At 35.9% G+C, this 17879-nt stretch overlaps 1 protein-coding gene across 1 annotated transcript in view; it reads left to right on the forward strand.

Moving 5' to 3' along the window:
- The window catches only part of hs3st2 (heparan sulfate (glucosamine) 3-O-sulfotransferase 2), a 53411-nt gene extending 49739 nt beyond the window's left edge, over window positions 1-3672 (forward strand). The window contains 1 exon segment of the mRNA NM_001080608.1: window positions 3054-3672. Coding sequence (NP_001074077.1) covers window positions 3054-3672 — 619 coding nt within the window.
- The last annotated feature ends 14207 nt before the right edge of the window (window positions 3673-17879 follow it).

The following is a 17879-nucleotide window of genomic DNA, read 5'->3' on the forward strand; positions in this document are numbered from 1 at the left end:
GTTGCTACGCAACCACTGTTTCAGCAGTCTTGGTGCTGGAGTGCGTGACGTCAGGCGGTTTTTGCACACTGAATTGACCTTTTCTTAACTGCAGCTGCACAGTGCACTCAAAAAAGTGAGGCACAGCAGATGGTTTGAACATGAGGTATTCAATGTAACCAGCAGGGCCTTCAGACTCCTTTTCTACTGTACACAACAAACGACAAGCGACAGACCGGAAGTCATTTATTTTCAATGGAGAGTAATCTGGGAGCTGCGTGGAGTTCCAATCATCTTTGTATGCGGAAAATTCAGATCCGAATTGAGCTGTGGATCCGTTGAAATAATTGAACTCCTGCAACTAGACAATATACAACCAGCTGACCGGATGTAATGCGTTTCAGTGTTGTTTAAGCAGGTCCGTGCGGACGAGATGAGAAATAGGAGTTTTTCCATTATTTTTTGAGTCATAAAAAGTCTATATTAAAAATATATTTCCATTTATAAATGAGTAATAAAGCATTATTTTTTATGTTGTTTTCACATTCCCTCCAATATTTTTAGCCGTCTTGGAGTTTCTAGTATTCATTCATTCAACCATGGTGAACGCATGGTGAACTCTTGCTTTTGTACTCCTTTATTTCTGACACTGCAAGATCAGCTTCTCTCCGATGGTGCATGACAAAACTGAAAATTCTGTGCGAGTGCCACAAGGGGGCGTATTCCGACAGTCGCGTCCAAATGTTGTGTGCAGTGGAAAGGCGGCTTTAGTCTCTTCCTACTAAATGCAATAATTTGTGGGCAGGGCTAAATGGGGTCAATAAACTATCAATGGGCGTTGACCTTCTTTTGCAGAGTCTTTCGTGTTACTATTATATCTGAGACAAAATCCGAAACAAGCTGCTTTGACAACTTGGTTTCAATAACAAAAGTTAGTAGACTAACATACAAGTAGAGGACATTATTTTTGTACTAAAGTGACATTTCCATTCATTCATTTTCTTTTCGGCTTAGTCCCCTTATTAATTCGGGGTCGCCACACTAGAATGAACCGCCAACTTATCCAGCAGGTTTTTACATAGCGGATGCCCTTCCAGCCGCAACCCATCTCTGGGAAATATCCACACATACTCATACACTACGGACAATTTAGCCTATCCAATTCAACGGTAGAACATGTCTTTGGACTGTGAGGGAAACCAAAGCACCTGGAGGAAACCCAAGTGAACGCAGGGAGAATGTGAAAACTCCACACAGAAACACCAACTGACCCAGCTGAGGCTAGAACCAGCAACATTCTTGCTGTGCAGCGACAGCACTACCTACTGCGCCACTACGTCACCCAGAGTGACATCTTATTTGATAAAAAAAATCTAAGACACATTTTGAAATGATTGATTTCTGACACATTTAAGATAGAATTAGCTAGATTAGTACTATAAATTAGCAAATAAATATACTACTTACAGGTGTTATTGCAGTGTGAGCCAGTTATTAGTTTTTGTTATAATGATGCAAAAGTATGTGGTTTTTGGAAAACTTTATTTCAAAGAAGACATTATAATAGTAATCACTTATATGGGTTTAGTGTTTTTAAATACATAAAGCATATAACAGTAGGATGTTTCCATCCAAAGATGCAAATTAACTTTTTGTGCAAAACTGGATTATTGCATAAAAAATGTGCGAATAAAGAAGCGTTTCCATCCAACAAGCCAAAGCGAACAAAATCGTCACTTTCTAATTACCTGGCGCCAAATTTGTAAAAATATAACTGTAAAAGCAGAATTTGATGCAGTAGAAGAAGCTGCGTCAATCTTTTCTTCATCTAATAAATGACTTGTGCCTCAGAAGGCTATCAATTCAGTGAGTGCGCGGTGGCGTTTAAAGGTGTCAGACACTCTTGATTCTGGAGGTATTTAATAATATGATAAAACTAATACTGAAACAGTTAGGGCGTTTTAGAATGACCAAAACAACATTTCAGATGTTTTACAATGTGCTTAGCTGGCTGGTTTGTCCATTTACACACATTTTCATCATCACATGATCTCTTATCACAAAAATCACATGACCTTTTTTAATGCGCATACTGAAATGTGTGCACTAAAAGTGTTTCCATCATAGTTTTTAATGCGCATTTTCAAAATGTATGCACATCATGGCATTTCCATCAACCGTTTTTTATGCGCATATGCAAAATGCACATAAAAGTAGGTGGATGAAAACATAGCTAATAACACCTTAAAAAAAAAAAAAGCAAAAAGAGTTTGTACCCATTTTATATGTCCAGTATCAAACTGTTTGGAAAAGCAGTAGCACAGCCCAGCAATTGATGTATCATTCATGCCTGTTGGGGCATGTATGGAGAGTAGCATGATGAATTTTAATACGTGGGTCAGTGCTTTGTTCTAAGTATCAGCAACAATAATAGTGAAAAGGTGGGGAAAATACTAAATACATTAACAAATAATTATTATATACATTTATGATATTATTATGAATATGTTTATGATTTTATTATTATTAGTTTTGTTGCAAAAGCAAGTTGCACAGGTATTAAATGAAAAAAAGGGAAATGCCATTAAATAAAAGATTAGATACATTAATTTATAAAAATGTACATACCATCTTATTATTTGTTTTACTCACATCAATTTTTCTTTATTTTGTTGTTATTTCAGAGTAATAATTAAAGATAATAACATAATTCAAATTTGTTTTATTGACTACTTTATATTAAAGACTAAAAAAATGCATGTAGAATATTTGTCAGATAAATGACTGGATGTAAATGAATAATAAAATAAAATATGGGTAAAAATATTTTATCAAATAACTGCACAGATATAAACTATTGCTATATATGAGAGACCACTTGAAAAGTTTCTCTGGATTCCCGAATTAATTACATACATTAAACCATTATTTTGTTGTTTTATTCTGTAAACTACTAATAACATTTATTCAAAATGTAAATTGCCATTCTGTGCATGTAAAACACTATATATTTGTTTATACTGTACACACATACACTATTAAGAATTAATACATCTTATCATTTTATCCCACAGGGGGCTTATGCCAAGGACGCTGGACAGCCAAATCACAATGGAGAAAACCCCTAGTTACTTCGTGACCCGTGAGGCTCCGCGGCGCATCTCCAACATGTCTCGTGAAACCAAGTTAATCGTAGTGGTGCGCAATCCAGTCACGAGGGCCATCTCAGATTACACACAAACCCTCTCCAAAAAACCCGACATCCCTTCCTTCGAAGACCTGGCCTTCAAAAACCGCAGCCAGGGCATCGTGGACACGTCCTGGAATGCCATCCGCATCGGCATGTACATCCTACACCTGGAGAACTGGCTCCAGTACTTCCGGCTGTCCCAGATCCACTTTGTGAGCGGCGAGCGGCTCATCACGGATCCGGCCGGAGAGCTGGGCCGTGTGCAGGACTTTCTGGGCCTCAAGCGGATCATCACGGACAAGCACTTCTACTTCAACCGAACGAAGGGTTTCCCGTGCCTGAAGAAGCCAGAGAGCAGCAGTCAGCCGCGCTGCCTGGGCAAATCCAAGGGCAGGACTCACGTTCAGATCCAGCAGGACGTCATTGAGCAGCTCAGAGAGTTTTATAGGCCATTCAATGTCAAGTTTTATGAGATGGTGGGTCATGACTTTAGATGGGACTGAGGAAGAGGACCTTGCCGAAAGCAGGCTCTCTCTTCTGAGCATGAATGTGCAAGGGATAGTTAGGACGAAATGAAAATTCTGTCATTGTTTGTTCACCCTCAAATCGTTGTAATAAATCATATATTGTTTATACATATAAATTGATTCTTTTAACAAGAGAAAATTAATCTCACTATCATATACTTTTTAGAATTGATGCCTTTTCAAACAAACAATTATTATATTAAGATTATATTATTATAAGAAATATTTTTTGATCAAAAGACAAACCAACCCTATATAATAATATTATATACCTTATTTTTTTTAGAGTATATTTTTAGCATAAAAAATGTTTGTCCATTAATTGATCATAAATTCCTTTTCTTTAAACTTATGGGCCATTTCCTCTGAGTAGTACAGTAAAATACAGTACATGTCAGTACGGGTCACCTTTATCAGGCTTACGTTTTAGTCAACGTCATTCTCGCAAGAGGAAATGTCAAAGTAAAGCTGTACCGGTCGTTCACATATTATATGAGCAGCACTTCACACAAAACAGATGCTTTATTCACCTTATTCTCAGCTGTCGAGCGGGCGCTGCCATTTGAATCTTTTTGTCTCGCGACTTCCGGTCACATTCACTTCCAATTATTTTTTGACGTTAACAACTGCTCGTTACGCTGCTTGATGTTGCAATTTAAAATTTTCTTATTATATTATGCTACTTGGTCTGTGTAGTCATGCAAACATTTGTTTGTTGAGCAAGTAGTTTGGCCATTTTCTGCCGTTTATTATTCCTAGTCATTTCTCCCATAGGCGACTGAATCGGAAGTTCTAAGACAATCGCAAAAACAGGCGCTCTTCCGCATTTTAGAATAAGGTCAATACACATAAATACTATATAAAATGTTAATTACTAAAATTTCGTTGATCATGATTTGATTATAACTGCAGATCAGTAATAGCCTACTGTAGCCTACATAACTATAGTGTGAAATAGCCTGCTGTAACGTCTGCAACTATATAAAATAAAAAATAAATGCAACTTATGAACACATACAGCCCCTTACAGTCTCCAATGTTATCAATTGCAGAAAAACTACACATTTAGCGCTTATTTGGGTTAAAAAAAACAACAGGCAATGTCAGTGCAAACCTCTCATCTGTATCTTTAATTTTTACCAGTGCGTTACCTCTTGGCACAAAGTAATTCAGTCATTTGAGTTCATGGTAGTCCAAAAGGTGATGTTAGTAGTTAAACGTGGCTGTTTGTTCATGTTTTAGGTTGCTGAAAGAATCATTTGCTCCTTTTTTTCGGCTTCTCCGTTGTTTTTTTTCCTGCGTCAGTCTCATGTTTGTCTGTTTCTGAAAGGGTTGGATGTCAGAAGCACATCAATAATCAAGTGCACATTATTATCATCAACTCGAGAAGTTTGTTATTTCAAATAAAGGCGTGGACGCAAGCTCTCTTTAGAAAGTGAAGCTGCTCGCGCTTTAGACAACTTTGTAAACAATGACAGTAGTTTTTGTTTTTCATCTTGGCTTTGTGACTGTCTAGCAAAATGACGACAAGGTTTGTTTTAGCTCGGGTTGACCATGGCTCGTTATTATATGTTTATATTATTACAGTTTAATGTCTCTGTTATGTATTTAAAAAATGTTTGTTTTCATTAGCCTAGCTTGTGCATGAGCTAGTGACGTATTGCTGTAAACCAATAGTGTTCAGCTGCGTGTCAAGCTCTGCCTTTTGGTACACTTTTGTTGTGCCAGGTACCCTTTAGAAAGGGGACCCAAAAAGTATGATACGGTTCGCTTTTAGGGACCTTTTGACAGTGGAAACAGCCAGAAAAGCATACCGAACTGTACCATACCATTCAGTGGAAACAGGCCATAAGTCCCTGATTTATTAGCAAAACGAACCGCCAACTACAATTGTTTATAATGTTTATCATTAGCATTTAGTTAGCATATTATTTATGAAGGATCATGTGACTCTGAATGATGAATCTTCAGCTTTTAATAACAGAAATAAAATGTTTTAAAATACAATCAAGAAGTAAATCAGCAGCCTTGATGAGCATAAGACTTTCAGTATTAAAAGCCTTACAAACCCTTAATTGTATCCAAATAATAATATATCTAACACAAATGTCAAGGGCGAGTAAACAATGACAGAATTTTAATTTCTGAACCAACTATCAGTTTGAATCAGTTTACTGGAGGAAAGGAAACAGAAGACCTCAAAACAATTAAGAACCAGTGCTCTTAATATATGTAAAAGATCAAAACATGGGCAAAAGTTGTATGTACTGTAGCTCAAGAGACTTTGCCTTTGACATGAAATGCTTTAATACATCTAGAACTCATGCAAGGTCATTAAACAAACAGAATGAGAATGAGAAGCTCCTGTTCGTTGTCACAGCGTTTTGGTATTCACAACATTGGTCTCATTCATTGCCTTCCTGCTTACTGTTTAAAACACTCAAGCAAGTCAATCATCTTTATATGAAATAGAAGGGCATAAAGCATACAGTGACTGCTGAGGTGTGTCATTACGGTTATCTCACCAAATGTAACACAGCAAAATAAATTAAACAAATCCCAACAAAACACATTTCATCCTCAGTGCCATACGAGACAGGCTTTGCTCATGCAATGAAAACAATATCAAGGTCGATGGAAAAACAGCATCAAAAGATTACACATTTTTATTGGTGATTCTGATGAACGATTTAGAAAACCCCCCTTATTTTACAATGTGAAAGTAAGCTCTTTCTATTGTGTTCATTCACAAAATAAATAAATAAATAAAAAATGTGCCTTTGAGCTCCATTTTAACATCCTAGGCAAAAAGTCTAAAGCACATGGCGCAAAAGCATTAAAGGTATATGCAAATCCACTTTTGCTATTAAAAGTCAGTTGTGTCACACATTTGCTTTTTACAGGTTGACCTTTGTAAGTGGAAAAACTGAACGCTTCACTAGTGAGAAAACAGTTAAACAGTCCTTCTGCAGCGCGAGGATAAAGCCTCCTCCATTCGGTCACTTTACTTTTACTCCTTTACTTTCGAGGATATGGAAACTGTGTTGTACGCACTCCAATGAAGACATTCATTAGCCTACATATTTAATTTCTTTGTTAAGCGCAAAGTTTTGTCCCAAAACTATTTCTAAATTCAGTTTTGATTTGCAGAAAACAAATAAACGAATAATAACGAAGTGTGGTTAAAAAAAATCCAATTAAACATCCAAACAAATGTCCTATTCTTATGGCCCATATGGTATTGCATTTCCAAAACTCGACAGGTGGACATATCTAAACTTGTTTTTATTAAAACAAATATAAATATGCATATAATAAATAATACTGCTAATAGTAATACATTATACAAAAGCAAATTGTCATGAATAAACTTTAAAAAAGCCCATCGAGGTGAAGAAGGCATGGAGGCAGTGGTTTTTAAAGTTATGTAGAAAATAATCAATTTCTTGTAACATTTTAGTCATTTATTTTATTTTTATTTTTTTTCATATGTAAAAATAATTGTGTATTTCTGTACATCCTGTGTGTATTAAGCAATGTGTAAGCATTTGGACCTACATAGGTGTATAAGTAACACACCCTGTGCTGGACTTTAGACCGGCTTATTATTGACCAGTTAGTCAATGGCACAATCTAATTTAGCTCCTCAAAATAGCAATGTGCCAAGAATGAGCCTTAACACACCTCCATTTCAGACCAGCACGCCTAAAAGTCCACAAAGAGGCGCAAATGGATTTGCTATTTAAACAATATGGTGCAAAACGTGAAAATTACTGTTGTGCTGGTCTGAAAATAGCAACAAATAACGCCAAACACATCGTCTTATTGAGCTGTGTGTATGATAGGGTTCTTTGTGCTTAAAAGCACCACTTAATGTGTCTGTAAACAAAAACTAGCAAAGCTTGTCCCACTTCCGAGTTCTTCTGATTGGTCCACTGCTTTGGAACTGACACCAATGAGTAGTGGTGTGTGTAAAAGCTGAAGTACATTTAACTTTTTACCAAATGTGAATTAAAGGTCAAAATACTTGCACTACAACCTACTGTTTTTAAGAGAATACATAAAAATAATAATATAATGATAAGAAAATAACGGTTGGCAACATTAATGGGTAAAATGAGCTGTTTTGAATGGCTAAAGAAAATGGACCTTAATCAATATAATGTGTTGTTTTGAGTAAACAAAAAAATAAATAAAAATGGGAGAGAATGAGACCAGAAGTTTCAGCATGTTTAAGATACAATGGCGTTAATACTTGCATAAATACGTGCTGCTTGTAAAAATTGAAGTTCATTTAACTCATTACGTCATCAAAAAAATAAATAAAAACAAGAATAGAAAAAAATAAAATAGAATAGAAAAAGTTTGCAAGACCTGAAAGTAACATTTATGCACATCCACCAAGAGCTTATTGTACAAATGTTGGTAAACAGTCAAACTGCTTGTGATTTAAGAGAATACATTATAATAACAATATTAAAATAAGAAAATTACAATTGGCAACATCAATACATATAATGAGCTGTTTTGAATGGCTAAAAAATGAAAGTGAATGGGACCAGAAATGATGACACTTTTCTTGTGCAAAAAATTAAAATATGAGCACACTCAAACAAGAGAAGATAACTATTTTCAAAATTGTCCGAATAGCAGTTAATTAATAAAAATACATAGATTTCAATTGGATGAAAACAACTAAACCTCTAATCCAAAGTGTCATTGGGTGATGAGCAAATAGTACTAAAATATATGAATAAGAATTCATACAAATTAGCCACTAAATCAAAATCTACCAATTGCCATGAGACAATTTAGTGCATGACTGTATGTGGTTAAAAGTAATACAATGATTAATTGCTCTTTTGATGCACTAATGCATAAACTAATATTAAACACTCAGAAATCATTGCTGCATTGATGCCATGAAAAACATTGATATACAGCATAGACGACGGTGCTGGCAACCACAAGGTCACAGGTCTTTCATTCTGTGATGAAAATGATTATATGCATAGCTCGACACTGTCAAATCAGTAATGTGAATAGTGTTTAAATTTAAATGACTATTTAGGCTGATGAAGAACAGTGCAAACTATGTCAGGTGTCATTTTTGTGCAAAAAGGTCTTTCTAATTTGCAAGGTAATAGACAGTGGGAAACTGACATGTACGTTTCTATGAAAGGAAATTAATGAGAAAGGTTTGTTGAAACAGCAAAGCGTAAATGCACAGAAAAAGCTCTGCTACTACTGGAAATATTAAATAACTTAATTTGTGGAAGTAAAGAGAAATTATATCTTCTGAAAAATGCTAATTGCATATGTATTTTAAACCAACTCATTATTTTTTGCAATTCAATTTGGATGGTTAATGATTATGATTTGTGAAATACTGAATTAATTATAAAATGTTCCAGTGAAAATGTACGTACTGTTCTCAAAATATCCAAAGCATTCCGATTGGCAATTTGTAACTTTTACATTTAGTAGCAAATTCTTATGAATTTGTACGATCTCACTTAAACATTTCAGAAAAATTTGCTCAAAGTCAAGAATTTGCATAAGTCAGCAATTTTTCTGACAAAGTTTCCATAGGAGCGTCCCAAATCTCTAGCACTATACTACGCCATTTTGTAGTATAAAAGGTGAAAGTAGTGCAAAAAGAATAAGGGCAGTTTAAATACCCGGATGATGCACATATTCAACTGTTAAAATTAAGTGTGAAATGATGGACACTTCATGCACTTAACGGAGCTCATGTTTACATTTATGTGAAATTGTGGCTGCAATAGGGATACATTGATACACTGTTAACTGCTGTCAATGCACATTTTGTTACACCTGCCACTCTATCGATACTTGATATCGAGTGTCTAATTTAGTAACATTAAGTCAAGTTCACAATTAAGTTCAAATCATTGATGCACATACCCGTCAACCCTCCCGTTTTTCTTAGGATTCTCCCATATTTTACAATTCTATCCCGCTTTTGTCCTGTAAAGGTATTTTCCCGTATGTCTCCCATATTTTAATACTTAAATGAAGGGTGGCAATAAACGTTAAAGAGCCGGTATCTTTCCTAAATGCAATCCATACTGCCGAACCACAAAGGGATGCTCCTTGCTCTTAATTGTCAATCTGTTCTGTACTTTTGTTTTATTTAGGCATGAAAACACTTTGAAATAAATATAAAAACAGCGGGATTGCCTTCCTTTCCATTACAGGCGCCATTGCCCCTCCTATGCAATCCTCAAAACAGTCAGTTCATGTATCGATGCTTGACTGTCAGATGCGCTCCATAGTGATAAATAGATGCCGAGTCTGGGCGGGACCGAAAGCCGCAAATGGCGCGAACCCAATGTAGCGATTGTTTACAAGTGTGGAGTCCCGTGAAGGAGCTCCGGATGGAAAGTTTTGTTTTGTGTTTACCTCATAGTTAAAGTTTATGCACTTCCGCCGGTTGCTGCCTCAAAATGAGCGAGTTTGAGGAAGTGTTCAGGAAGTGTTCAGGAAAAGCAAAAAAGCAGATAAGAAACTCGACACAGAGGAACATTTACACCTCACTGCCAACTAGCGTTTCGGAAGTGTTAATGCAGACCAACAGAGACAGCGCGCAGAAGTATAAATGCACAGCCACGCGCGTTGCCTGCGCCGTGGGTTACGCCGGTCACTTGACGCAGAAGTATAAACCAGGCTTAAAGGTCTACATCACCTCCAGAAGCCTCCGGTTGGAAACTGAGAACCACCTTGTGGTACCATCACAGAGAGGTGATGTAAGTCAGTTTCCAAAACCTTTTCATTCAATGTTCCACGCTGGTGAAATGATTATCCCTTAGCTACACAGAATGCAGACAGGATCATTCTGAAAATGTAGCCCTATATACATTTCTGGAGATCGCAAATTATGTAGGGAGAGGTGCGTATGGCTGCATTTCGTCTTTAAAATGAACACTACAGAGGAAGCATGATGCCATTCTTTTTCTCGCTTACCAGCTGTCCTCTTACCTTCATGTGGACAGCTTTTCTACATTTACCAGTTAGTCCAGTGGCTTGCCGCATACATCGGTGGACTTGTGACATGGAGCAGAGTTGACCGCGAAGACGGGGTTAGAGTCTATCGAAGAATGGTTCCGGAAAGAAGGTAAACAAATACAACAGCTGAAAAATAGAATAAACAGGTAAATAACCGGGTAAGAATCTGGTAAAATCTAAAAACGTAGTAAAATCCGGAGAGGGCTTTTCTTTTTATGGATTGCTTTTAAAAACATTGGCAGTTGGATTTAGGGAAGTGGGTGGGCAGGTCAATTGTTTTTATTTTTATTTTTATTTTTTTAAACACTATTGGATGGGTTTAGGGAAGGAGAAGGGTGGTAATCAGTCAGTTAGATCAGGTTTACACTTTCAGGTCTTGATGCCTAATTTCGATTTGTTGCCATATATCTGATTTTCTTTGCCTCTCCAATGACATGTTCTTGGAATTGTGACCAAATCACATTCATGGGTTTACACTTGCCATACAATGTAATACTTTGCACATGCGTAAAGGCAGGTTTTAGCATCTGCGCCACACAACCCACAATGGAAGAAATTGTCTTTCTTTTAGCGACGTTCACCCAACTTTAAAATGATTTTGAGGCGGAGAAGGAGGGAAAGGGCCGTCATCGCAGCTTGCGCCCATGGTTTACAAATGGTGTCCTTCACCATTCAGAGAAATTTGTGTGTACGAGAGCGATCTCAGGTCTGGTGGGAGAAAATTGTGACCACTTTCTTCCTCCATGTTTCATCTGTTGTTGTTGGTAACCTCGTCGGCGTCTTGACACACGATCTTCTTCATATGTCAATAAACCAAAGAGAAGCACCACATTGTCACAAGTTAAATGACGTACAATACTGAATACGTCAATAAATCTGATATGTCTGTTTACATGATAGTTGCATTGTCACATATGCAACTTATATCTGATTTATTTATATCTGACCACAAAGCCTAAAACTGATCTCTGAAAATCTGAATGTATGCGGTTTTTTTTTTTGTTTTGTTTTTTTGTGGGTGTTTACATGGTCATAGAATAGATCTGATCTGTGTCATATATGCGCAAAAAAAAATCTGAATTGGGTCACATTTAACTGGCAGTGTAAACAGGGCCTTAGTGAGTCAGTTGACAGCGACTTCTGGTGGATTTACGCGAGAAGAGCAGGCGCGAATCGCACTTGCGAGAGAAATTCTGAAAAAGTGTACACAGCGGCCTCTGGTGGATTCACGAAAACAAAAACTGCAAAAAACATAACTCCGGGGACATATTTTGTGCTCTCCAGAAATGTATATAGGGGTATGTTTTCAGAATGAGCCTGGTTTGGCAGATTCGCTGGTATTATTCAAACACCAATTAAAACCCAACTCTTCTGCAATCACCTGAACCTCTGTGAAAAAAACCAGGACAGCCTCTACTCTTCTCACTTTACCACATGACAACCTCAAACTGAATGTGCCTCACACAGGTGAGTGGGCTTGACAAACCATCTGTATAAAATGCACTTTTTCATCTGTCTGACACTTGTACCAGACACGTTCTTTCAAAAATGATAATAATAGTACACTGTGCATTTATGAAGTGTGCTTCACTCAGGTGAGTGGGCTTGACAAACCACCTGTAGAAACACTGTTCTTCTCTCTATATAAAAATAAAAAAATAAAATCTTACTCTAGCATCTAATTCCCTAATCATTCACAGTTCCTAGCATTTCTTGTCTGTATTGCCTCATGCTGAATTGCTGTATGCCTCCTGCTAAACAACTACTTGTATCATTAGAAGCATCACACAATTCAAAATGGATCCAAGGATTTTGCCACTGCCGACAAAAGTATGGAACAACTTTGGATTTTACACTCAACTGGTGAGCGAGATATTATTCATTTCACAAGCAAGAACTGCAAAGCAAAAGTTAAGTATTCAAGCAACTCCACAAACCTCTCTCTGCATATGAGCAAACATCATCCAGAGCAGCCAGCCTTGGACAGAGGAGGTATAGCAGCAGCACACACCTGTCATCTCAGAAGCAGCCAACCTTACCCAATATATTTAACTCCAAACTCCCATTCACTTCTCAGCACTCTCTGAAGGTACAGTAACAAATTATTTAATGCAATTATGGATCATGGCAATGTCTGGATTTACTGCCAAATAGCACTGTGGAAAATTTCGGTTTCAGGCAATCGCTATTTAATAATCATTGAAGAGATATTACCTTTACTATTACCTTTAATACTGCTCAAAACAAATTTAAGTATAGAATTGAAGTCAGAATTATTAGCCCCCCCCCTTTATATTTATTTATTTATTTATTTTTAATATTTCCCAAATAATGTTAAACAGGCAAGGACATTTTCACAGTATGTCTGATAATGTTTTTTCCTCTGGAGAAAGTCTTATTTTTATTATTTTGGATAGAATAAAAGTGGTTTTAAATTATTTAAACACAATTTTAAGGAAAAAAATATTAGCCCCTTTAAGCATTTTTTTTTCTGATAGAACAAACCATCAATATGCAATAACTTGCGTAATTATCCTAACCTACTTAGTACACCTAATTAACCTAGTTTAGCCTTTAAACGTCACTTTGGGCTGTATAAAAGTGTCTTGAAAAATATCTAGTCAAATATTATTTACTGTCATCATGACAAAGATAAAATAAATCAGTTCTTAGAAATGAGTTGTTAAAACTATTATGTTTAGAAATGTGTTGAAGAAATCTGCTCTCCATTAAACAGAAATTGGGGGGAAAATAAACAGGGAGGCTAATAAATTAGGGGGGCTAATAATTCTGACTTCAACTGTATGTATTGTCCAGATACATTTTATTTATTGTTGTACTGTGTTATTGTTAGTGAGCCCTGATCCACAGGTAAAATTTCAACTGCTGAACAGGCCCACACACTGAAAATACATTAACACTAAGAATGCACAAAGAGTTTTCACCCTCTAGAAATTTTCCACCACCAAAAATGACCCAAAAATGGCATTTTGTTTTTTGGAGGTGAAGAGAAACAACCAAAAATAGAGCCAACAAATAATAATCTGCACTGCACTCTCCAGCAGTGTTCAGCATGCTGGTTTTGCACTCCCTCCAGCCATAACTTGCATGCAGTCAAAGTCTAAAAGTCTGCTCTGTATGCATGAACCGCACATGCTCTCTGGTAGAGTTACAGTAAGTCTGTCAAGAGATTTCTACTGCAGGTGTTATACTAGTTCCAGCTGCTTCTAATAGTGCCACTGTAATGGCAACGCTGGTAAAATGATGCCACTTGACTTTTATAAACATATAAAATCTGGTTATTTTATTAGTGGAGGTAATTCAAAATCCATTTGGCATCAGTTTAAATAGAATAAATTTGTAATCACTTTTCATTGTAAAACAAATGCTCAGTTCCACACAACTGATTTGTGTTGAGACAACATTAAGGAATTACATTAAAACATTAAGTTGTCTCCTTAAAAAAAATAAATAAATAAACACATAAAAATAAATAATATAAAAATAAAATGTGTTATTTCAGCTCATTTTAAATAAGTAGATTGAAATAAGTAGCATATATATATATATATATATATATATATATATATATATATATATATATATATATATATATATATATGTATGTAAGACATAAAAAAAGTCTTACAAACTTGCTTTATTATATTTTAATAAAACAGTGAATTATTTTTACAAAGCAGTTCTGATATAATTTTTCTGTCCAGGTGCATTTAGAATTTTTGATTTTGGCCAAGAAATTTTGGGGCATCTCAAGTTAACACAGTTAGCTAAATTATTTGTTTAATTTGTAAAGGTCTTATTATTTGTGATTTGCCATTAATTTGCTTGCCCTTTTCTTCAGAAAAAAACATTAAATGATATTGTTAGCTGAAAATGTAGCGCTTGAATTAATAAGATGTCAAAAAGTCAATGGCTACTGCCACTTTGAGAGTCAAAACAAGCACATACTCTACATGGCAAAAGTCTTGTTTCTAAAACTTGGATAGGCAACAACACATAATAACTGGACTTTTAGCTGATCATTTAGTATCAGAAGTGGCTTATATGAAAGACAAAGGGCTTTAGAATATGCTTATTTTACCAAAAGAAAATATGATCATGCCTTGATTTTTAAATTATTTAATTGGGACAGTAAAGTCTGACTTTTTTTAGATAAAAGTCTTGTCACTTAACAAAAATAATGTACAGTATAGAATATAGTCAAGGTGCAGTGGAAAAATAATTAATATTGTGTATGACTCCCTGCATCTATACATCTCTGCAATGATTCACATAAATTATTATTAAAGTCATCTGTTATGGCAAAGAAAGCATTCATGCAGGACTCCCAGAGTTCATCAAGATCCTTTGGATTCATCTTTAATGGCTCCTCCATCTTACCCCAGGCTTTCTCAATAATGTTCATATTTCGTGACTGGGCTGGCCAATTCTGGAGCACCTTGACCTTCTTTTCTTTCAGGACCTTTGATGTGGAGGTTGAAGTATGAGAAGGAGCGCTATCCTGCTGAAGAATTGGCCCTCTTCTGTGGTTTGTAATGTAATAGGCAGCCCAAATGTCTTGATACCTCAGGCCTTACTCTACAAATTTTGCATGCCTCCATGCTGAATGTAACCCCAATTTATTTTCACCAAACTTGACTGATTTCTGTGAGAATCTTGGATCCATGTGGGTTCCAATAAGTCTTCTGTAGTATTTGTGATGATTGGGATGCAGTTCAACAGATGATTCTGACACTTCTCTAAATGAACAATTAGAAGTGAAGATATTGTTTGTTGCTCTTACATCTGGGATTGACGTCAAGACTTTTGTCAGGTAGTGTATAGGCAAAACAAAACAAATACCCATGGCTCCTGATTAAGCATTAAGACTTTATGACGTGACTATCTGTCATTATCCTGATACTACTTTTGCCGGCATGTTTCTTTAACACTTAAAGTCATTGACTCTCATTTTGTTAATCACCAAAACCACATTTACACCTAAAAATCTAAATGTTCTACTGGAAAAAAACAAAACAAAACATTACTTACATCTTAGATACACTGACTGAGCACACTGACAGCAAGTTTTCATTTTAGTTTGATCTATGCCTTTAATTTGCTCCTATATGTAACAATTATTACAAACTAAAAGCAACTCAAGGTTTTCAGTGTAAGAAACATCACAAATGGACTTCAGAGAAAAGTAAGCAACACAAAAGGTGTCTCTATATGCCCTCACGCTGCCGCCTCCTTTCAAAAATTACAGCTATACAGTCTCTTGGCTAAAATCCATAAATGAGAAAAATGCATTGGGTTTACTCATCTAATGGTCATTTTTCTTTCATCTTTTGTGCGCAGCGATGTCCTTTATTATGAATGCACTATTTGATTGAAGCAGCGCCTCAGTCCATCTGTCAGAGCGATGAATCAAGCATTAGTCCTTTAAAACACATCTGTGTGCTCTGAAAAGGTCTATACCATTGATTTGCTATGATCATGAGGGTGGAAACAGCGCAATTACTGGTAGAGGCCAGTTTAACCTTCAAAGTAAATACCGGGAAATAAACAGACAGTGCTGAAAATGTCATGAACTTTGAGCTTTTCAGAAGCATCTTGTACCCCGGCCTTAATAAGTAATGTCAACAAAGTCAGGTATGCCTCGTCTGCCTGTCGGAGATACTTGGAGATGTGTGTAATGGTACATTAGAGTGTTATGTTTGGGCTTTCAGATGGTCCTTAGCATTGGTGTGAAGTTTACCAAAGCAAAGATCATTAAGATGTATTTTCACAGTCATCACAAATAGAAATCTGATATATTGAAATTTACACAAATTATTTATATGACATACAATTTCATGTTTGGCTTTCACAAATATAAAAGTACACTACCTGACAAAAGTCTTCACATTTATTCCTGTTGTAAAAGCAACAAATAATAACTTGACTTCTAGATGATCATTCAGAAAAGTGGCAGAAGGTTGATTTATCTGAGGAATCATCTGTTGAACTGCATCCCAATCATCACGAATACTGCAGAAGACCTCCTGGAATCCACATGGACCAACGAATCTCATAGAAATCAGTCAAATTTGGTGAAGAAAAAAAATCATCGTTTGGGGTTACATTCAGTATGGGGGCATGCAAAAGATCTGTAGGGTGATATGGCAACATCAACAGCCTGAGGTATCAAGACATTTGTGCTGCCCATTACATTCCAAACCACAGGAGAGGGCCAATTCTTCAGCAGGATAGCGCTCCTTATACTTCAGCCTCCACATCAAAGTTCCTAAAAGCAAAGAACGTCAAGGGGCCCCAGGATTGGCCAGCCCAGTCACCAGACATGAACATTATCGAGCATGTCTGAGGTATGAAGGAGGCATTGAAGATGAATTTTAAAAATCTTGATGAACTCTATTTGAGTCATTGCAGAAATGTATGGATGCAGCCATCCAAGCTCATGGGAGTCGTATTAATTTTTTAATACGAGCAAAGTCAGATCTTAAAAATCAAGGCATGATAATATTTTATTATGATAAAATAAGCGTAATCTGGAGGCCTTTGTCTTTTATAAAAGCAACTTCTGATACCAAATGATCAACTACAAGTTATTATTTGTTGTTCCTAAACCTGTATAGGGGACAAGACTTTTGTCAGGCAGTGTATACAGTTAAAATCAGAGTTATTAGCACCCCTGTTTATTTTTTCCCCAATTACTGCTTAACAGAGAGCAGATTTTTTCAACACATTTCTGAACATTTTAGTTTTAATAACTCATTTTTAAAAACTGTATTATTTTATCCTTGCCATGATGACAGTAAATAATATTTGACTAGATATTTTTCAAGACACATTTTCTAAACAGCTTAAAGTGACATTTAAAGGCTTAACTAGGTTAATTGTGTTAACTAGGCAGGTTAGGGTTATTAGGCAAGTTATTATAAACATTTTGACCTTAAAATGGTTTTAAAAATAAAACATCCTTTTATTCTAGTAAAAATAAAACAAACAAGACTCTCAAGAAGAAAAAGAAATATTATTAGACATACTGTGAAAATTCCCTTGCTCTGTTAAACATCATTTAGGAAATAAAAATAAAAATTAAAAAATAAAAGGGGGGGCTAATAATTCTGACTTCAACTGTACATATGAAC

The sequence above is a fragment of the Danio rerio genome, chromosome 3, assembly GCF_052040795.2.
Source record: "Danio rerio strain M-AB ecotype USA chromosome 3, GRCz13ab, whole genome shotgun sequence".
Classification (NCBI taxonomy): Eukaryota; Metazoa; Chordata; class Actinopteri; order Cypriniformes; family Danionidae; genus Danio; species Danio rerio.